The following is a 19239-nucleotide window of genomic DNA, read 5'->3' on the forward strand; positions in this document are numbered from 1 at the left end:
TGAGCCCTTACTGTGTGCAGACCACTGTACTAAGCACTTGGGTGAGTTACGATAAAACAGTATAAGAGAGTGGGTAGACACAATCCCTTCCCAATCATCAAGATCTCTTTAGGCCTCAGTACCAACCTCGGCTCTCTTGACTCTCAGTCAGTGGTATTTACTGAGCGCTTACTGTGTGCAGAGCGCTGTACTAAGTGCTTAGGAGAGGACAATACAACAACAGACACATTCCCTGTCCACAAGGAGCCTACAGTCTAGAGGGGGACAAAGAGACTAATATAAATAAATAAATTACAGATATGGACATACGTGCTGCGGGCTGGAAGGGGAGATGAATGACTCCAAGTATGAAATCTCTTCTTTCCCCTCTCAAATGGCAGAGAGCCACGAATGAGTGCCGCCAAATTTTGCCCGCTCTTCACATCCGTCTTTCAAGCCACCTCATCTTCTCTCTCTGAACCTATTGGTACCTTCCTCCACCCCATTTTCCTTCGGTTCCTCTCCAAATCAAAGGCTACTTGCTCATTTTTATTTCAATTAGGGAGCTCTAACTTAATAGTTCCACATTAAGTTCCGCAAAAAAACAAATTTCTGTCCCTTTCCTGAACCAGAGCCCCTTTAGGACAAATGACCCCTTATGACTGTTTATCATCACACTTAAGTGTATACTTGTAGTAAATACCCATACCTTCTCTACGGGCACCTGTGAAAATCTAGCACACAGTTCTAATATAGAGAAGATATTATCGAATATCTTTTAGTTCAACTCTGGTCTCATTTAGCTCGGGTCCAGTTTCCTTTAGGCAATGGTCAACCAATAAGTCAGTCAATCAATGGTACTTTTAGAGCTCCTACTGTGTGCAGAACACTGTACTAACTGCTCAGGAAAGTACAACAGAGTTGGTAGACGTTCCCTGTCCACAAGGGACTCACAGTCCAGAGGAAGAGTTTATAGCCGTGTACTAAGCTGCGGGTCTAAATAGGCATGAAACTGAATCGTCAATAAGACTGCCCATCACGAGGCCCCCTGGTTCTAAAGTATCTCCAGAATTATTCATTCATTCATTCAATAGTTTATATTGAGCGCTTACTATGTGCACAGCACTGTACTAAGCGCTCGGAATGTACAAATCGGTAACAGATAGAGAGAGTCCCTGCCCTTTGACGGGCTTACAGTCTAATCGGGGGAGACCGACAGACAAGAACAATAGCAATAAATAAATCAAGTAATAAGTAGAATCAAGTAATAAATAGAATCAAGACTAAATTAAATTAAAAACAGAATGAAATTATAATGTATGTAATCGATCTTGAAAGCCACACCTGCTCATGTGGCTGAAAATTTCACCATCAGTAGTGCCATCTTTGAGTTTCAAGAGAAAGCTACCCGTATATTATAATGTGAATTCTCACCAATCGTTCAGTTGTGCGCCCCTGGGAAGCTGCAGAAGCAAGTTCCTGAGTGAACTATTAGGGGGTAATCTCAAGGGCCTACCCAATAACATCAGTGGCTCCTCAAATAAACTATCTAGAAAATGGCCCGCACTTAACACAATACCATAGGTGCCAAGACCTGGCTGGAGTAAACAAATGAAAAATTAACCGACTCACAAAGAAGTTCAGGAGGTCTACTTCCCTAAGTACAGAGTATGCAGAAGAATAAATCCCAGGGGGTGGGAGAAAAAGGCATCATTTTTGTTTGTCGACAGGAATGGGATCTGAGTACAGACTGTATTAGAATATTATCCAGACTCGTATTATGAGACGTCCAGGGCGCGGGAGAGAAGCAGTCCTGCTAAATTCCGTTTCATCGGCACACCCCGGCAGAATAGCCTCCGGTGTGAGCTTCTCCCTTCAGATACAGCCCCCTCCCAAAGGAAAGGATCTTCAAAGCTTTTCGGGTATTTTTTTCCAAATAGAAATCGACACACTGGACCACCAAAATGTATTAAGGCAAGAAATCCTGATGAAAGGGAAATAGGGTTACTACATGATTTGATGATTCCACAACATCGACCATTAACGCGGCTCTCAATGGGTTCAGAGCCATAGGAAACCTGAGAAAATATCGCCCTCTAGAGGAGGGTCTCCATAGCCTTGTAAAGAAGGGTTTCTCTTCAGGCGTGTTCCCATTGCAAATATTTTTTATTTGGGAGAGAAATCATTGTGGGTGTTGAGGCCCGTGTTGTTTTAGGAAAGTAAAAGCAGGGAAGAAAGGAAGACGGCTGAGAAAAACCAAAGCATAACCAAGAACTGTTGCAATTCGGTATGAAATGATGAAAGCCGGGGCTTGTGTTTGAAAAATTACTGATAAACGTACAAAGAGAACAAAAGTAGTGCCACATGCCCTTTGAAATTGAAAATTGGGGCGTGGGGAGGACAGAAACATTTCTAAAAACCAGCTTTGAACTCACACTTACAAGACAGGTCACTAAATCAAACTTAGTAACTTAAAGAAGACAGTTGTCAGCCCTTATTTTCATTTGTGCCTTTCTAAATAGGTGGTTTCTCGCAGGGAAACCATTCTTTTTCAAGAGGATTTGTCAATGTCATTCGTTTTTAATCCTGCTTGCCATTAAGAACCCAACTAGTAAGGAGGAGGAAAGCTCTGGAAAACTGTGGAAAGTGGCACGCACATATTTAAAGCCTGAACGAGGTGGGCGTTTAATACACTTCAGGATGGCCTTTATTTTGTATTCATAACGTTGGAGGAAGGAGATAAACGGTAACTAGACAAGACAGGATCATAGAACACTTTTAACAATTTTTTTCCCCCTGAAATGAAAACACATCTTAAGCACATCTAACCAGTCAAATCCAGGTATTAAAGACTGAAAGAAGCTTGTTTGTCTCTATTTTACATTTATATACTAAATGTCATCTGAGGCGTAAAATTTAAAGCAGAGCTACTCTGCGTATGATTGATTTTTTGGCAAAAACTACAAAATCCAAATGGAAACTTCAATCCACAATTAAATAGTGATGTGGAGAAAGAGTTCAAGAAACATCACATTATTACTGATTGTTCTAAGTAGGTGGAACTATATAAGGCTGAAATGTGCGGTTGCTTTGTATTTACATTTGTGATGTGGTCTGAGTCAAGAAAATTACTGATCAACAAAAGTAAATAATTATATGAAACCATCAAATGCTACACGCAGGCTATAAACAGGGCCCTTGACTTGTAAAAGGAATGCAACACAGAGATACTAAAATGAAAAGTGATGCAACCATCATTTGAAAGCTGTTTATTCCAACTTGGGGGGCTTGAAACCAAAGCATTTTCACAATGAATCGCACAGCAAGCTTACTGGGCAGTTTTGATCCAAGGGTCCCGAAATATCATCATCAGAGTCTATTTCACATAGAAACTTATACAGATGCCAATTACCTCCCTCAGCTGAAGCCTAGGAAAACACTGGACTGCCTCCTGGATGAGACAGTCACTTCTGAAAGCTCAAAGTAATTTACGGCACATAAATTCCATCTACAGGAGCAACAACTACTAGCCACAAAAAAAGGGGGGAGAGAAAATTAATTATTGTGTCTACGTTAAAATCAATAAAACAACCAGAGAATATTTTTGAGTTGGGGATAAAAAGGAAATTAGTTAATGATTGATTTTCCGGGGCTAATTACTGATTTTGTTTTCAAATGAGTAGAAAATACCAAAATATTAAGATGGAAAGCTCTGACCTATTAAAATCGGGTGCTGTCACTGGCTTATGAGAAACGTCGGCGTTCAGAGGATGTCTCTGAAACCAGAGTGCGCGGGCACAAAAAGTCCTTAAAAGGACACCGGCTGAGAAGCCAACTCTGGCAACCTTAATGAATGACAAAAATATATTCCCAGATAAAATAACCCCATCCTAATCTGTACCGGCTCCAAAGGGTGTAAAGGAAATCTCTCTTTATCAATTGTTCGTTAACAGTTTCCTTTTACTTCACTTTGCTGAAAGAAACGCCGGCAAACCACGCTAAGGCCAAACGCGATTTGTTTTCAAGATGAAGCCCCCTCTTCCCCCTGCCCCCACCATCAGAGGTTTACATTGCCGAGATAAACAATCCGTTGCTGATGGAGAAAAAAATTGGACGTGCATTGTTTCGGGGCCGAATCTAAAGCAATGACGTTCTTGTTTTGACGTGACAACTTTAAAGGGAGAAAAAGAAAAATAACCGGGGCTAGTGTTTGTGCCTCATAAAGAACAGAAAGGAAGAAGAAAGCGTGCAGGGTAACGGGGCACTTTTAACTTGGGTTTCTTACTCTCTGAGCCCCTCCCAGGATTCATCTTGGCTTCAGAAACGAGCTTCTTCCCAATCAGAATGTTTGCCTGTCGTAACTCTGAAACAGTCCACCAGGCAGCCCTTGACTTCGACAGTATCTTCTGCTCTGCTTACTGCCGTAAGATGATGCTTAAAATACAACAAGCCAGGCAAAGGTAACGCTGAACTTCAGAAGCTAGCCTAGAGACTTCTCTATTTATACACCTTTCACCAACAGCAATTCTCAATGACAAAAACATCACCGTCCGGACAGTCCCACATTTTAAGCATTAGTTCTAAAACCAAGTTGTCCTCAGAAACTGGCCTCGGGGGCAGATTTTTAAACCCAATCAACTCTTTCCTGGCAACTCTACTACTGTTAACGACAATGAGTTCTGTTAGCGAAATGTGGTCAAAATACTACTTCCAGGAGAAGCTTGAGAAATGTTCAGGGCACCAAGGATATGACAATGGGAGGGAGGGGGGAAGAGGAGATGGAAATTGTGGGTAGGGATGCGTGGAGGAAGAGGAAAGATGGGGGAGGAAGGAGAAAGGCAAAGAAAACTCTCAGCAGCCACTGGTGTGACAGCAGAACTGATCTTGGTGTAAAGCCTCTCTTGGGGTGAGAACAGTCTCTTGGAGACCCAGGTGAACCTTCCATAAACTAACTCTTGGCAAGTAAAAGCCAACATAATGATTCCACACTTTAAAAAAAAACACCCCCCAAATACTATTTCGAGGCCCCCACCAAATCACAAATCCATGAGTAAAATTATTAAAAATTACATGGTCAGAAATAAAATTACTTTCAACATCACCCAGTTTTCCTATAATACAGGGTTGCATTCTTGCAGAACCTTAGATTATGAGAAGTTTGTACTTTAGTACTAATGCCACACACCTGGGCATAAGCCACAGTGCTCTGCATACAGAGCGCTCGATGAATGAATGAATCTTTCCAAATTGCAGCACAACGATCTGGGCATGTCACTCCCCTTCTTAAACAACTCCAGTGGTTGCCTATCAACCTCCGCTCCAAACAAAAACTCCTCACTCTAGGCTTCGAGGCTCTACATCACCTCGCCCCTTCCTACCTCTCCTCCCTTCTCTCTTTCTACCGCCCACCCCGCACGCTCCGCTCCTCCGCCGCCCACCTCCTCGCCGTCCCTCGGTCTCGCCTATCCCGCCGTCGACCCCCGGGTCACGTCCTCCCGCGGTCCCGGAACGCCCTCCCTCCTCACCTTCGCCAAACTGATTCTCTTTCCCTCTTCAAAACCCTACTTAAAACTCACCTCCTCCAAGAGGCCTTCCCAGACTGAGCTCCTCTTCTCCCTCTACTCCCTCTGCCACCCCCCCTTTACCTCTCTGCAGCTAAACCCTCTTTTTCCCCTTTTCCCTCTGCTCCTCCACCTGTCCCTTCCCATCCCCACAGCACTGTACTCGTCCGCTCGACTGTATATATTTCCATTACCCTATTTATTTTGTTAATGAATTGTACATTGCCTTGATTCTATTTAGTTGCCATTGTTTTTACGAGATGTTCTTCCCCTCGACTCTATTTATTGCCATTGTTCTTGTCTGTCCGTCTCCCCCGATTAGACTGTAAGCCCGTCAAACGGCAGGGACTGTCTCTATCTGTTGCCGACTTGTTCATCCCAAGCGCTTAGTACAGTGCTCTGCACATAGTAAGCGCTCAATAAATACTATTGAATGAATGAATGAAAGCAGGGCCACATTCCTTATTCTCTATTCCCAGTTTCTCTACCAAAGTTCTATGTAAATCCCATAGCAACAATACACACTATGGCAGAACTGAGTGTATTAGAAAATGCAGGCAAGCTATTGAAAATTATTAGTTTGTCTCACCTTTTTCATGATTGCTCAGGTTCTTTTCCCTCATAATTTTGAATTAAAAAGCTACTTTATAGCTCAAATTGTCAACCCTAATCACACTAATTACTGCAGCTTAATAAACCAAAAGATGCACATGAAATCTCTCTCTCTCTTTCTCTCTCTCCGGTTCCATCTTTTATCCTGATGACACTCTAGGCCTCCTGTCAGACTTCGAAGCATCGCCAACCATACAGAAATCTTGCAGGTTATACGCCTTTCCTTATAAGGAGTCACGAGGGCAGATGGTGAAAGGAATTTCTGGAGAGATTAGAGACGCCACTTCTAGGGGTGAGGCGTGTTTTCTGCTCCTTCCCATCATCTATCTCATCCATCTGCCACTGTAGAACCCTTTTGGTATTGAGTCCCATGATGCGACTGCCCTCTGGGCAGTTGCAATCTCGACAGGCAGTAGCAAATGTGAGGAACCTAAGCAAACAGTCCACATTCAAATGAAAATTTCCCTTAGGAATCAAGTTGCCAGAAATACAATTCCCTATTTTCATGGGTCAACCAAGTGGGAGTAGGCAAGAGGACTCTCTCAAGCTCACAGACAAAGTGCCATCAAGTGTCCGCAGGCTGGTTTAAGTTTTAAAATGTGAATTTCTCAACTGAACTGATCCCCCTAGCAGAGACTACTAAAACATCTGGTCTTCCAGATGTGAGACGTTGGCCATCTCCTGTCTACACCAGGCAACTTATTTTACCTTTTTTTCGGGGGGGGGGGGGGAATTCAACATACACTACACCTGTTTGTAATTTTGGCTAAAAAATTTCACACACTCTGAATTTGTGTGTACAGAGTTGCAGCGAATCCAACTTTCTTTAAAGCTTGTTCTATTCACTGTTAAGTGATTGATGGGTGTATCTTGTTATGAGTCTTGACATTTAAGAAATGCCACCATGCAGTGTGAGCATATCTGCTTTTCTTCTTCGATTAATCAAAACCAAACAATACGTTTGGCTTCTCTTTAAATATCATACATTCAATACATTTAGAATGGCAATAGCTTACCGTTACCTTTTTTGATGAGTCAGATTTACTTGGATGGGAGATAATCGTGTTCTTATGATGGCACGCTCATTAAAAAGTGATCGAATAACAATAATTATAATAATGTTGGTATTTGTTAAGCGCTTACTATGTGGTAGATACAGGGTAGTCAGGTTGTCCCACTTGAGGCTCACAGTCTTAATCCCCATTTTACACATGGGGTAACTGAGGCACAGAGAAGTTAAGTGACTTGCCCACAACCACACAGCTGACAAGAGGCAGAGCTGGAATTCAAACCCATGACCTCTGCCTCCCAAGCCCATGCTCTTACCACTGAGCCACGTTGCTTCCCATAATAATAATAATAATGATAATAATGGTATTTGTTAAGTGCTTTCTGTGTGCCAGGCACCATACTAAGGGCTGGGCTGGATACATGCAAATCGAGTTGAACACAGGCCTTGTCCCATGTGGGGCTCACAGTCTCAATCCCCATTTTACAGATGAAAGAGAAGCAGCGTGGCTCAGTGGAAAGAGCCCGGGCTTGGGAGTCAGAGGTCATGAGTTCGAATCCCTGCTCTGCCACTTGTCAGCTGGGTGACTGTGGGCAAGTCACTTCACTTCTCTGTGCCTCAGTTACCTCATCGGTAAAATGGGGATTAACTGTGAGCCTCACGTGGGACAACCTGATTACCCTGTATCTACCCCAGCGCTTAGAACAGTGCTCGGCCCATAGTAAGCGCTTAACAAATACCAACATTATTAGATGAGGTAACTGAGGCACAGAGAAGCGAAGTGACTTGCCCAAGGTCACACAGCAGAGAAGTGGGGAACTGGCATTAGAACCCATGACCCTCTGACTCCCAGGTCTGTGCTCTATCCACTATCCCATGCTCTTTCTACATATAATATCTCTTTTCCACAAACTGTGGTCTGATTCAGGAACTTCACCCACAGATTCAATCTGCTAAAGTATCGGACCCCTTTCAGAGACAAACAGGTCCGGTACTGCTTGGACTCCTGTCCGGCTTGGAAGCTGGAATCTGCTAAATGAATCGAAACAGCAAACTGCACTTACGAGATGTGGTCAGGTCCGATAAAGTGCCTAGAGCTGCTTTTTTCAGAACTAGCGCAAGGCAGTGCACGCCCACATCCTGACCATCGGGCCTGGGCTTGTGTATTTACAGTAAATTGACAGATAGAAGAGCAACCCCACGCTGACCTACACACCTGACCTATCAGTAAAACTGTTTCTTCTAAGACCCAATTCAGGCCCTGGAAAGGTCCAAGACTGGGAATGAAGTAATGTCTGACCCTTCCCCGAAGAGCCAGCCGGCCACAAACGTGGAATCAGCACCATATCCGGTCACAGATGTGCGGTACTTCCCTTATCGCGATGGGCTGGTTCAGGGTCCATTTGACAGGTTACTGTCGGCGGCATAGCCGAGTGGATACAGCACGGGCCTGGGAGTCGGGAGGTCTTGGGTTCTAATCCCGCCTCAGCCACTTGTCTAATGTGTGACCTACCTTCTCCGTGCCTTAGTTACCTCATCTGTAAAATAGGGATTAAGATTTTGAGCCTGAATGTATGACAGGGACTGTGTCTAACCGGGTTTGCCTGTATTCCCCCCAGCCCGTCAGCGCTTGGTACAGTGCCTGGCACATAGCATGCGCTTAACAAATACCACACAATAATTATTACTCCAGAACAGCAATGATGAATTGCACAACACACCTTGGTACAGAGCGCACCAGAACAAGTGGACGGGAATCCTCGCATTTGCCAACTCGGCAAAACACCTAACTAGTAAGAAATATGCTTGGCCCTGCAATAAATTTGTTTAAAAATGTCTTTTTAAAATAATGCATAGGCGATAAGGTTTCGCAGTCTTGGATGGAGAACTAAATCTTTTAATTAAATGAAACACCGTGTCATCTCACAAGACTAATTGCAGTGGAAGTGCAGAAAAGTACAGAAATGCAGAGCAGCATCATGACCTAGTGGAAAAAGTTGGGGTCTGGGAATCAGAAGACTTGAATTCTAATCCTGGTTCTGCCACCTGTCTGCTGTGAGACCTTGGGCAAGTCACTTCACTTCTCTGGGCCTCAGTTCCTGTAAAATAGTTCTGTAAAAATAGGGATTAAAACTCTGAGCCCCATGTGGGACAGGGATTATATCCAACCCAATTATCATGTATCCAACCCGGTACTTAGTAGAGTGTCTGGCACATAATAAGTGCTTAATAAATACAAAAAAAAAAAAAAAAGCACAGCCCAAGTCCTGCTCCTGTGATGGCTATGAAACTCAATGTTCAACTTGAAAATGGCAAAACCTTTTCCTCTACCATGCGAACGATTGAAGTGCTCTGTATCGACATTTCAGGAGCTTAATAATGTCAAGCATAGAGAGGGGAGTGCAACTGTTGCGATTCACTTGTTATGGACAGGGAACGTGTTTGCTAATGGTGTAGTTTTGCACTCTCCCAAGTGCTTAGTACAGTGTTCTGCATAGTAAATATGTAAATAGTAAATCAGTAAATATGATTGAGTGATGGACTGAATTAAAACTGAGGTGGCGTACATTTTTAAGGCCTAACATGAACCCTCTGGGTCTGAACCAAACCTGAGAGTGGGTTGAGTGTTCCATCTAGAAGAGCAGAGACCGGTGGCCACCCGAATCCCTTAGTGACCCGTTGTGTGTGCCCGGGGAGGGGCAGGGAGCTGCTCTTTACCGTGGAGAGGTGATCCAGAGGGGCTACTTGACAACCCAGGGACGGGACTACAGCGACCTCCTTGCTTTGACGTCAGCTCTTGCTCAATCTCTTCCAGGCCCGCGCTTTTCTGAAAGCGGCTCATGCGGTTCACGACCCGGGGGGACATGTGAGTACGGACGCAGGGCTGGCCGCCGTAGGGGTTGATCGGGAAGACGTGCGAGGTCCCCCGGAGTGTACTGACCACCACCCAGCGGCAGTCGTGGCTGAAGCAGATATCCTGCACCTGCAAAGAAAATAAAATAAAAAGGTAGGGGTCACAAGGAAGACAAAAATCAAATCAAATATCACCAGAGAAGAGATGACATGATCCTTCTGGCTGCAAAATTTCACGGGCTCAATTATGGATTTGCAGTAGAGCTCCACCAGATGATTTCGCAAGAAATGCTGGTCAGTGATCGATGTCACTGCTTCAGGATTCTTTGCAGTGAAACTGCTCTCCGAATCTGCCACTTCCTCAGAATGCCCTGAGGGTCAGTCCAATGCTAGAGAAAGCTGGAATTCAGAAGGCCAGCCCTGGCTGGCTAGACCTGGGCCAAACTCCTGAGTTGATTCACGGGAGCCAGGGGTTTTTCTGTTAATGGAGCTTGATCCTCTCAATAAGCAGAGCTAGTCGAAAAATGGGAAAATTACATTTCTAAACGTAGACGAAGAGCAGCTTGCCTAGTGTCCCTTTTCATTCCTTGTAAAGCATAAACAAGAAAACAGGGTGGGGTGGGGAGGGAAGCCTGACAGAACACCTGTTTAGGTCAATGTAGGGAACTGGAGATTTATGTCACTGTAGTCATTTTGTATTATATAGCACACTACCTGTGATTGAATGAACCAAGGAGGGGAAATAATTAATAATATAATTTCAAATTGATCTCAAGCACTTCAGTTTAAGATGGTCTGAAGAGGAAATTGCATTTGTGCAGGGCTTGCGAAAATCCAGCCAATATACTTGGACTGCAGCTGTCAGGTAGCTCAGACTTCTGGCCCAAGAGTTTGGGTATTAACTAGCTGAGAGAAGAATAACTTAATACGCTGGCTTTTCCCTTGATAACAGTCTGAAGTTGACACCTGAACAAAAATATCCTTGTTTAAAAGCCAGGGTACTTTTACTTAAGTCGGAGAAACAAGGCCAAGTGCATTTCAATACTATCCTACTGTCTTTTATTCCAGAGACCCTGATGGAAAACAAATTCCAGGTCCTTAAGGAAGGTTTCCTCAAGAGAATGCACTGTTTCTGTCAGACGGGACAAGAATGCAATGAGCTTAGGCTTAAATCACTTCCTTACTCCCTCCACCGACACAAAAAGCAAAACCCTAAAACAATACTTACAAAACAAAAAAGTTTGAAGAGGTAAAAGCAGAATAAAAGATGCATATACGTGAATGGGATTTACCCTGGCAAGCAATCATATAAGAGAAGGATTAGCTTTCATGATTATATTAAACAACACGAGCTAAATAAAACTCCCCAAGCTTTCAAGAGAAGCTAGTTTTACAATACGTGAGGTACTCAAATAAGCCTAAGCACTGATAAAATCTTGACAAATATTCCAGAAATGCACTACAGACAAAAGAAGCAAGTAGTCATCAAAGTGTAAGTTTCCAACTGCGCCTGAAGCTTTTGAGATAAAAAGGGATTTAAGTCTTGTGACTTGTGACAAGATACTTGGCTGACAGACTGTCGCTAGACAAAACGCCTCATCATCTGTACATGGATAAACCCGAAAACACAAATACACACCTGCCCTTTTCAATTACGGTGACATATCCGAATGACCTGCTAATGATATAGTTAAACAATCTACAGAAAGCTGACAGGTTTAGCACTTTTAGCGATTCTAGTATTACAGATATAAAGTAATTCCACAAGCACTTAAACTCCCCAGTTTGCCTACAAAGAGTTTCATCTTTACAGGCTGTTCAGAATGGATTAGTGGTGCGGTACAAAGAGAGAGAGAGAGCTGGAACTAGGAAAAGAAAAAGGAGGTGGAGATTGAAGAAAAGTCTTAACAGAATCAAAAGAGCGCACTAGATCACCAGGAGAATTCAACACCACATTAACAAGATGAAGAATCAAATATCAAATAGAACTCTCTAGTATAACGTAAGTTTCAGTGAGCTTAATACATAGTTAAAGCTCCATTCATACTGGGGCCAGAACCATTTTAGAAAAATCTTTCCATCAGAGTTTCCAAGGCCAGGGAACAAGGGGCTTCTAGTCACTGACCTCTCGCCTCCGTCTCATCTCTGGCCTGGAACTCCCTCCCTCCTCCTATCTGACAATTACACTTCCCCTACCCCAAAACCTTACTGAAGGCACATCTTCTCCAAGAGGCCTTCTCTAAGCCCTCCTTTCCTCGTCTCCAACTCCCTCCTGTTTCACCCGGACTTTCTCCCTTTATTCATACCCCTCCCAACCCCACAGCACTTATGTATGTATCTGTAATTTATCTATATTAATGTCTGTCTTCCCCTCTAGACTGTAAGCTTGTTGTGGGCAGGGAATGTGTCGGTTCACTGTTGTATTGTACTCTCCTAAATACTTAATACAGTGCTCTGCAACAGAAAGTGCTCAATAAACACAATTGAAGGAATAAATCAGATAGGATTTGAAAACCTTGGCAACTGAAATCTGAGCTGGCTGAAGCCTCCTTTGGGTCTGGGTTGGCCACTCTTTTTTTTTTTTAAAGCTATTTGTTATGCACTTACTATGTGGCCAACACCGTTCTAAGCGCCAGGATACATACAAGTTAATAATAATAATAATGGTGGTATTTGTTAAGCGCTTACTATGTGCAAAGCACCATTCTAAGCGCTGGGGGGATACAGGGTGACTAAGTTGGACACAGCCCCTGTCCCTCATGGGGCTCACAGTCTAAGTAGGAGGGCACAATGCCATCAAAACTACATTTTCTGAAATGGGTGGGTCCAAATCCTCCCTGCCACTGCTGCCATCACTGCTATATCCACTAGCAGCATGAGAGCATTGTCTAGCATATAGAGCATGGGCCTGGGAGTCAAAAGGAACTGGGTTCTAATTCTGGCTCCGCCACTTCTCTGCTCTGTGACGTTGGGGAAGTCACTTCACTACTCTGTGCTTCAGTTACCTCATCTGTAAAATGGAGATAGGATAGAGAGTGTGAGACCGTGAACTAGGTGGAAGGGCAGAGTTTCTGCCTGGGACAGAATTTCCACATCAGGTGTCTGCCCATGCCCAAAGGATTGTTTTCTCCTGCAGGGGATCGCTTCGTGAGCCTTAGTGATCTGGGGAGTTGCTGGCTCAGAACCAATGGTATTTATTGAGCACTCACTGTGTGCAGAGCACTGTAATGAGCGGTGTAGTTCCCTCCCTCGTACCACACACCTCGGGCATGTGTATAACCATTTCTTCCAATAATATGGGCTTCTAGAACCAGACACACATGCTGAGAAGCAGCATGGCCTAGTGGATAGAGCACAGGCCTTTGAGTCAGAAAGGACTTGGGTTCTAATAATAATAATAATAATTATAATGGTATTTGTTAAATGCTTACTATATGCCAGGCACTCTACTAAGTGTGGTTCTGTCACTTGTGTGCTGTGTGGCCTTTGGCAAGTCCCTTCACTTCTCTGTGCTTCAGTTCCCACATCTGTAAAATGGGGATTAAGATTGCTCAGGGACTGTGTCCAAGGTGATTAGCTGGTATCTACCCCAGAAGTTAGAACAGTGCCTGACACATAGTAAGCGCTTAACAATTACCATCATCATCACAGGCGTTGTTGGAAGAACTCTGCCTAATTCTGCCATCGGGTTCCAGCCAAAACGCACAGTGAAAACACACATTCCGGCAGAACATTTTCAGGCAATGATATCATCGAGGAGATGCCGGTGTTTAGACCTTGGATGCATCCTTGATGTCATTTATTTAGGAGGTGGAAGATAGTGATGGTGACTATGAACTCATGCTTGGCACAGTCCCTGAGCAGAAGTAATCCGCTGCTATTTGGCTTTTGAATCTCCCACAGCCTGATGACTTCTTTCCATATGTTAGCATTACTTACCCACCCAAGACTGAACTCTCCCATCATAACCAGTTTGTCAGACTTTGAAGCCTTCTCAGATTTCTACAAACTCTTCTCTTTGTTGCTATTTACCACTCTTGGGAGGTGCGACAGTAATGGTATGGGACAGGGATTGTGCCTGATTTGGGATCCATCCCAATTCCTATCACTGTGTTTAGCACAGAGCAAGTGCTTAATAAATACCATAACTACGTAATCAAGCACTTTTGCTGTACAGACAGGGGATAGGGCCTCAGTCTTATATGATCCAAGTACATTTAGGGCTGCAGGGGAGAGGGTAGGAACTAAGAGCGGTCATTGCAAATCCAGCATCTAAGTCGTGCCCCTCCATAAAGGGGAGTTTCTCCAAAATAAAAGGAGCATCTGTTTCCAAGAGTCGACCTTTATCGGAAGGCCTGGATTTGGTTGCCTTGGCTGCCCTGAGAAATTCACCAAGGTCTTTATAGGCTGCTCCGCAATGTTATGGTCGGTCACATATGAATTGCAGATGCACTGTCAGATAATAATAATAATAGTAATAATAAGAGTATTTGTTAAGCTCTTGCTATGTCCCAGGCAGTGTACTAAGTGCTGGGATGGATACAAGCAAATTGGGTTGGATACAGTCCCTCTCCCACATCAGGCTCACAGTCTCAATCTCCATTTTACAGATGAGGTAACTGGGGCCCAGAGAAGAGAAGTGACTTGCCCAAGGTCACACAGCAGACAAGTGGCAAAGCCGGGATTAGAACCCATAATCTGCTGACTCCCAGGCCCATGCTCTATCCAATATGCCATGCTGCTTCTCAGATCTTCTCCCCATCACCCCTGGAGTAAAGCAGGGCTTGTTTTGGTATGACCCACCATGATCAACCAATTTTCTGGCACCATATTTGAGGATGAGTGTCTTAGACTGTAAGTTTTTCCTCTAGACTGTAAGCATGTTGTGGGCAGGGAATATGTTTGGGAAGCAGCGTGATCAGTGGAAAAGAGCCTGGGCTTTGGAGTCAGAGGTCATGAGTTCGACTCCCTGCTCTGCCACTTGTCGGCTGTATGACTGTGGGCAAGTCATTTCACTTGTCTGTGCCTCAGTTCCCTCATCTGTAAAATGGGGATTAATTGTGAGCCTCACGTGGGACAACCTGATTACCCTGTATTTACCCCCGCGCTTAGAACAGTGCTCTGCACATAGTAAGCGCTTAACAAATACCAACATTATTATTGTTATAGTGTACTCTCCCAATTGCTTAGTACAGTGCTCTGCACACAGTAAGCGCTCAATAAATATGACTAAATGAGTGAATGGATGCAGCGCTTGGGAGAGTACAACAGACAGCAAAGCAACAGAAGAACACAAAGACAGCAATAAAAATATTACAGTTACTGCAGACAGAAGAATATTATAGTTTAAGGAGCAGACTGCAGCTTTCAGGACCCCACTCAGGAAGACCGGTGGAGAAAACAATAGTGACAACACCCACAACCTTCCCAACTTTCTAAATATTTGGAATGCATTGGTTGCCGCTCCAGCTTCTTCCTGCCCTTTTTCAGTGGGACAGGATGGGAGGGTTGTGTGGACGGTGGGCAGTGCTTTTCTCAAGCAGCGTGCCTCCGTACTGAAATTCATCGAGTTGCCAAGGCTACCAGATGTTACTCCATTTCCGGTGAAACAGGATGGGCCCTCCCTGAAGGCACGGGTCCGGTGGGGAGAGAGAGAGAGAAGAGAGGCGCAGTCTATTCAACTCTCCCAAACACTTAATACAGCACTCTGCACCGAGCAGGTGTTTAAAATATACCATTTTTTCTTATGGTATTTGTTAAGCGCTTATTCTGTGTCAAACTGTTCTAAGCTCTGGCGTAAGAACAAGCTAACTAGGTCGGACATGGTCCCTGTCCCCATTTTACAGCTGAGGAAACTGACGCCCAAGGTCACGGTTCAAGCAACTGGCACATCAATTGGCAGAACCGGGATTAGAACCCAGTAATAACTGTGGTACTTGTTAAGCGCTTGCTATGTGCCAGCCACTGTACTAAGCGCTGGGGCGGATACACTCACAGCCCCTGTCTCAAGTGGGGCTCACGGTCTCAAGCCCCATTTTACAGATGAGGTAACTGAGGCTAGAGAAGTGAAGTGACCTGCCCAAGGTCACACAGCAGAGGTTCTCTGACTCCCAGGCCCGTGCTCTATCCACCAGAAGACGCTGCTTCTCATTTGCCTTGCCGTAAATAAATGTGGTGTGAAGTGGGAGGCTTGGGGAGGGTCAAGGTGCTATGGAGGCCAAGAGAAATCTCAACGAAAATGACTTCCCGAACAATCCCTGGCACCCAGGTCGGTCCCCGATTATCTTGTATCTGTCCCTGTGCCTGGTACCGTGCTTGGCATGTAAGCAAGTGCTTAACGAATGCCACAATTATTATTACCCTAAAGGGCAGTTTCAGTTATCATGTGTGAGCCCGCTGTTAAGAGTTGCACTGTTACTGTATAAGAGGCATAGTTCTCAACTTCTCTGAGGATAAACAAACTGTGCAGTGGCTCCATTAGTGGTTTTGCAAGTTTATGCTAAACTCGGCCATTTATTGCTGTTCTTTAGATGGATGAACTATTATTGTATGTATTTGTAATATATTTTACATTTGTTATTAATTATGATGTAATGTTTGGATACCAAGGCCCAATCAGGCCTCGAAAATGTTTATATATTTATACTTCAAAGATAAAACCAGCTTTAGACATCTTCCAGTAATTCCAACTTATAGTGTTTTCTGAGCATTTTGACTTCTCAACCTTCCCTCTACTGCCTGCATAGGATTCAGGGGAGCAAATGACCCAGATGAAATGATATCAGTAGTATTTACTTGGAGTCTTTGTGTAAGGTAATAATCTGCAACAAATCTGTGGTCACTTAACAATTACACTCCTACAGTGAATAAAGGGAACTCCTCTTCTCTCCACAAGCTCTGGGGGACAACTTCACCTTTACCCACTTCCAAGCATAGAGATCAGATTTTGCTCCACGTTTTCTTGAAGCTTGAGCTTTACGGCATTTGCCATGGGAAAGGAATTTAAGTCCTGAATAATGATAATAATAGTATCCATTAAGCGCTTACTATGTGGCAAGTGCTGTTCTAAGCGCTGGGGTAGATACAAGGTCATCAGGCTGTCCCCCGTGGGGCTCACAATCTTTATCCCCATTTTACAGATGAGGTAACTGAGGCACAGAGAAGTTAAGTGATTTGCCCAAAGTCGCACAGCTGACAAGTGGCAGAGCCGGGTTAGGACCCCTGACCTCTGACTCCCAAGCCCGTGCTCTTTCCACTAAGCCACGCTGCTTCTTAACCCCAAGGCAAGAATTGCTTCCAGGATAAATTAGTCTTTTTCATTTTCAAACTAGCATTATTTTAATTCCACGTGGGAAGAAAGTCTCCTTTGAAGGGCAAAGGGGGAATCATCATTTCCAGGATGGAGATGGGAAGATTGTGGAAGAGAGGCTAAATGACTAGCCTCAGGGCCACAGTGAGTCAGAGGCAGAGAAGGAACCCAGTCACCCACTAGAACAGACCGTGCTTCCCTGCTCTCCAGCAGGTTCGGGAACCTGAAAACCTCCCTCCTAGTGGGAAACTCAATATTGTCAGTGACGTAGCTTAGAGTCCTTTATAATCGATTTGCGGTCGGGCAGATTCAGATAACCCAGAGAACGCATGAGAAGCAGCGTGGCCCGAAGCGTGGAGAGACCAAGGGTCTGGGAGTCAGAAGGATGTTGGTTCTAATTCCGACTCTGCTGCGTGTCGGCTGTGTGACCTTGGTGCCTCAGTTACCTCATCTGGAAAAATGGGGATTATTGTTACGAGCCCTGCGTGGGAAATAGACTGTGCCCAACCTGATTAGCCTGTATCTCCCCCAGCGCTTGGAACAGTGCTTGACACATAGTAAGCGCTTAACAAAACACCATCATTATTACTATTATCAGATTCAGAATGCGATCCCTGGTACTCCGGGAATGTTCCCTTGCAGGAACTGAAATGACAGAACCCTGTGCAACCAAACCAATGCGGTTGGGATGTAAATTCCACTGTATTTTGCAACGTGAGTGGTCATTCCAGTCTTGCCCTATCCTGGACTGCAGGGTTAACCAGAGAAAACTCTCAGTCACCTCAGCTGGGCACACTTCCACTCCCTTTCCCCGTGAGGGACAGGGACTGTGTCCACTCTGCTTTCATTATATTTAGTCAATCGTATTTACTGAGCGCTTACTGTACGAAGCGCTTGGGAGAGTACAATACAACAATAAACAGACCCAATCCCCGCCCATAATGAGTTTACGTGGCCCAGTCCTTAGTACAGTGCATGGTGCATAATAAGCTCTTAATAAATACCCCAATTATTACTATCATTATCATTTTTATCATCATTATGATTATTACTTTCAATTTCCTCCACCTCTTCTGATAGCTGGAATGGGGGACGGCTGAGGTAGTAATAATTATTGTGGTATTTGCTAAGTGCCAGGCATCATACCTAGCTTTGAGCCCAGTGCTTAGTACAGTGCCTGGCATATAGTTAAGCGCTAAACAAATACCATCATTATTATATAATATAGTCATATCAGAAGGAGGTAGCGTTAAGTCCGGGGGCAGGTTAAGAAGGGAAATGCAAGTTTCCGCAAATTGCCCCCATCGATAGTTTCCTGCTGCTTCCTCATCTTTCTCCTGTTTCCCATCTGTTCGTTAAGAGGACGTCTCCCAACTGCTCTCTAAATTCACCCCTCTTCCTGTACCTTTAACTCCATCCCCTCTAACCTCCTAAAATTATTTGGTGCTCTCCTTTTCACGTCTCTCACTGCCACGTTCAACCGCTCAGTCTCTAATGGCTCCTTCCCCTCTGCCATCAAGCACACTCAAATCTCTCCCAGAGGTAAAAGGCCAATTTTGAACTTAAAGAGAGGAAACGGTTGGGGCCGCCCGTGCTTACGTGAGCTGCCACTGGAAAGAATGCCACCTCAACTGCTCTGAGGAGCCCATGAGAAGTAGAAAGCTGAGTCCAAACAGGTTGAGCTCCCAGTTGCAGTGAGTGGGGCTGGAAGAGAGAGCTGAATTTAATCGGAGGAATAGAGCTGAGCAGAGGGGGACCCCGACATTGTTTTTTGTCCAGGAGTCTCCAGGATGTCGGGTCTCAACACCTCTGAGTGAAAGAATATGGCCCAGGAACCCAGAAGCAGTGGGGATGCAAAGCAGAGATTATTGGAATTAGAGTAATTATGGAAAAAAAAATTTAAAACAGAATGATAA

The 19239-nt window shown here is 44.4% G+C and overlaps 1 protein-coding gene across 4 annotated transcripts in view; it reads right to left on the reverse strand.

The window, feature by feature from the left end:
• Positions 1 to 19239, reverse strand: part of BCAS3 (BCAS3 microtubule associated cell migration factor) — a 633137-nt gene that overhangs the window by 407257 nt on the left and 206641 nt on the right. For all 4 annotated transcript variants that reach the window (XM_029081827.1, XM_029081826.1, XM_029081825.1 and 1 more), the window contains exon 15: positions 9880 to 10144. In XM_029081827.1, coding sequence (XP_028937660.1) covers positions 9880 to 10144 — 265 coding nt within the window. The remainder of the gene's footprint in view (positions 1 to 9879; positions 10145 to 19239) is intronic.

This window comes from Ornithorhynchus anatinus, chromosome 17 (assembly GCF_004115215.2).
Source record: "Ornithorhynchus anatinus isolate Pmale09 chromosome 17, mOrnAna1.pri.v4, whole genome shotgun sequence".
Classification (NCBI taxonomy): domain Eukaryota; kingdom Metazoa; phylum Chordata; class Mammalia; order Monotremata; family Ornithorhynchidae; genus Ornithorhynchus; species Ornithorhynchus anatinus.